At 42.5% G+C, this 2548-nt stretch overlaps 1 protein-coding gene across 1 annotated transcript; it reads left to right on the top strand.

Moving 5' to 3' along the window:
• Window positions 1-42: 42 nt before the first annotated feature.
• Window positions 43-1550, top strand: LOC131468175 (tumor necrosis factor receptor superfamily member 14-like). Its single transcript, XM_058642163.1, has 3 exons — window positions 43-210; window positions 698-785; window positions 1268-1550. The coding sequence occupies exons 1-3, from the start codon at window positions 69-71 to the stop codon at window positions 1497-1499; spliced, it is 462 nt and encodes a 153-aa protein (XP_058498146.1). The 5' UTR covers window positions 43-68; the 3' UTR covers window positions 1500-1550.
• The last annotated feature ends 998 nt before the right edge of the window (window positions 1551-2548 follow it).

Raw genomic sequence — 2548 nt, 5'->3', positions numbered from 1 at the left:
ATGTGCTTCCGTCATGTTTTTCCTTCAGTGATTACCTCTGTGTGTTGTTGACAGATTCTGGCCTGAGGATGGCCCATCCATGCACAAGAATATGGGATGCACTCTATGAGCCTCTGGAAGGATTCTTCTGTATAGAATCCAAAGGCTTATACTGTGAAGCAGCGGAGAAACACAGCCAGTGTAAACCAGGACAGTACATCAGAGATAATGGTACGTATACATGTGTGTGTGTGTTTACAAATATTATTTTAGGTAAAAAAAATAAAATGAAACCATTCTAAATGATGAGGTACCGACAGAAGGCAAACTGTCATGACCCAAATCACAGCTGTCATGTGATTTGTGACTAATTTGCAGTCACATCTGTATTTATTTGTAATTGGTAAACAAACATTTTCCAAGTAAACTTGATTTTATGTGCGTTATTTAGAACGCAGGCGCATTAATATGAAAAAGTCGCGACCTATTTGTGTGTCCCGACCCAGTGTTTTGGAACCACTGAGCTGGACCGCCTTTTAAAATGGGCTGGTGATGGAAATTCACTCAAAAACACGTCGTCCCTCCCTCGGGTTTTATTTTTGTAATGTTTTCTTTGACACTTTGAATGTTTTTGTCGGATGTTTTGATGTGATTTTAAACTTGTATCCCATCATTCTGTGTTCACTCCTCACTGTATGTGTCATTTGCATTTGTACAGGAACAGCGTTGACAGACACAGTTTGCGCTGACTGCAGTGCCGGGACATTTTCAGATGGGACGTTCACCACTTGTCGGCCGCACACGCAGTAAGTGACGCTTTCACGACACGTCCATCCTAAATCAGTCACAACATTACATTTTGTATTTGTATTCAGAGTGTGGACGTGGGACGGGTGTGGCCTTGGACACTAGACAGAGGGGAGCAGACTGGGTTTGGACAAACATCCAGAAATGACTTTTTGGGCTTGGAAACTTGTCAAACTGACATGGAAAATTCAAGTTCTTTCAGTGAAATACGGTGTGTCCATGGGGCCCGTGGAGGATAAAGCGGTAGAAGATGGATGGATGGATAGTTTAGTATTTGCTTCCTCCTGTCGTGTAACGATAACTTGCTGTTTTCTTGCTGTAACCATAAATGAAGTCTACAAACACCTGTGACAGGAAAAATCCTGTGTGTTGACTTCAGGTCGAGCTCTAGTCGGGTTTTTATACGGAAAATGGTTTGTTTTTAGCTGCAGGTAATGTTTGTGTGTTTGTGTCCTGAGAAAATGTCCCTCTGTTGTTGCAGGTGTGGAAACCTGCTCAGAGAAGGAACTGCTTCAGCTGATGCTGAATGTGGGGAAGATGGTTCAAGCAGCAAGGTCACTGTCGCCGTCGTCGTCGTCCTTTTAGTAGTTTTCTTATGCGCTGGTATAAGTGGAGCTTTGTACTTCCTGAAGAAGAAACGTATATCAGGTAGGGTCTGTGTGGAGTTACAGATGTTAACATGGTTCAATGAAAATGATAATGGTTTCTGCTGAGTCATGCCACTGCTGAGATGTTATTCATTGTTTTTGTTTGTTACAGACAAACGTGGAACTGTCCCAACAAAGGTATGTCTGTTACTTTCATTTTGACGCCGTGTGTACGATTTGCTTTACATTGTGGGGGAGGAGTCTTAGTGATGATGCGCATTGTAACAATGTTTATCTCAATGACAACAAGAAAGAGAAAGTCTTAATACTGAGGTACCAGAGGGAAGAGGGACAGAATGTCAACAGCAGCGATGGATAGGTCGTTTGGTGAAAGATGACATCACTGATAATTATTCTTTTTTCTTTTTTTTACATTTCTCTTAAAAGGGAGAGGAAATCAGAATGATACAACCACCAGTCTGAGCAGAAACAGGTGAGACAGTAGTGTCATGCACTATCTTTCTGTGACGTAGTAAACAGTATGTACAACTGAGTGTTTTCTTTGTTCTGTAAGTCAACACAGAGGAGATGATGGCAGGAGGAAGGACAGCTGTCTGTTCACTGCAGAGTGAATGTGTTCTAATATCCAGTTCTAACCTGCTGGGTGCTGTCACATTTTCTTTGTAGAGTACAGAAATTAAACTGCTGCTGTCTCTGTGAGACTGTGGGCAGCACATCACCCTCACACTCAAGATTCAACCAGCATTTGCCTCGGTGGCCCCCTGAGCCACGGACTGTCCAAGGAATGCTCCGTAATAACAAGGACTTGGTGAGAAATTTTGCAATTGGCTGTCTGAGACAACAGAGGCGTCTGACAGGATGGTTACGGGCGTCCAGTGAAGCACCAATGCCTTTCGCTTTCTTCAAAACAGACAAATGCAATGTGTAATTATAACGAGATAGTTTCTCGTTATAACAAAATAGTTTTTCTCTTTTTCTCGTAATACTGAGCACTCCACTTTTTTTTGTATGTGTGGCAGCAATAAGCTTCCGTACAACGCTGACTGACAGCAAAGGTGAAACTGAAACTTGGAGCTTTTTTGTTCACCACTTTTAGTCGAGTTGTGACCAAAAGGAACCATCGATAAGGAAGTGTGGGGTAGAAGGGGTCAAGC

The sequence above is a fragment of the Solea solea genome, chromosome 11, assembly GCF_958295425.1.
Source record: "Solea solea chromosome 11, fSolSol10.1, whole genome shotgun sequence".
Lineage (NCBI taxonomy): Eukaryota > Metazoa > Chordata > Actinopteri > Pleuronectiformes > Soleidae > Solea > Solea solea.
This window is presented reverse-complemented; position numbering and strand designations above follow the sequence as displayed.

Coding starts and splice junctions, on each gene's coding strand:
- LOC131468175 (XM_058642163.1), top strand. CDS start 69: ATGGCCCATCCATGCACAAGAATATGGGATGCACTCTATGAGCCTCTG. Junction 211..697: donor ACAGTACATCAGAGATAATG/GTACGTATACAT, acceptor GCATTTGTACAG/GAACAGCGTTGACAGACACA. Junction 786..1,267: donor ACTTGTCGGCCGCACACGCA/GTAAGTGACGCT, acceptor CTGTTGTTGCAG/GTGTGGAAACCTGCTCAGAG.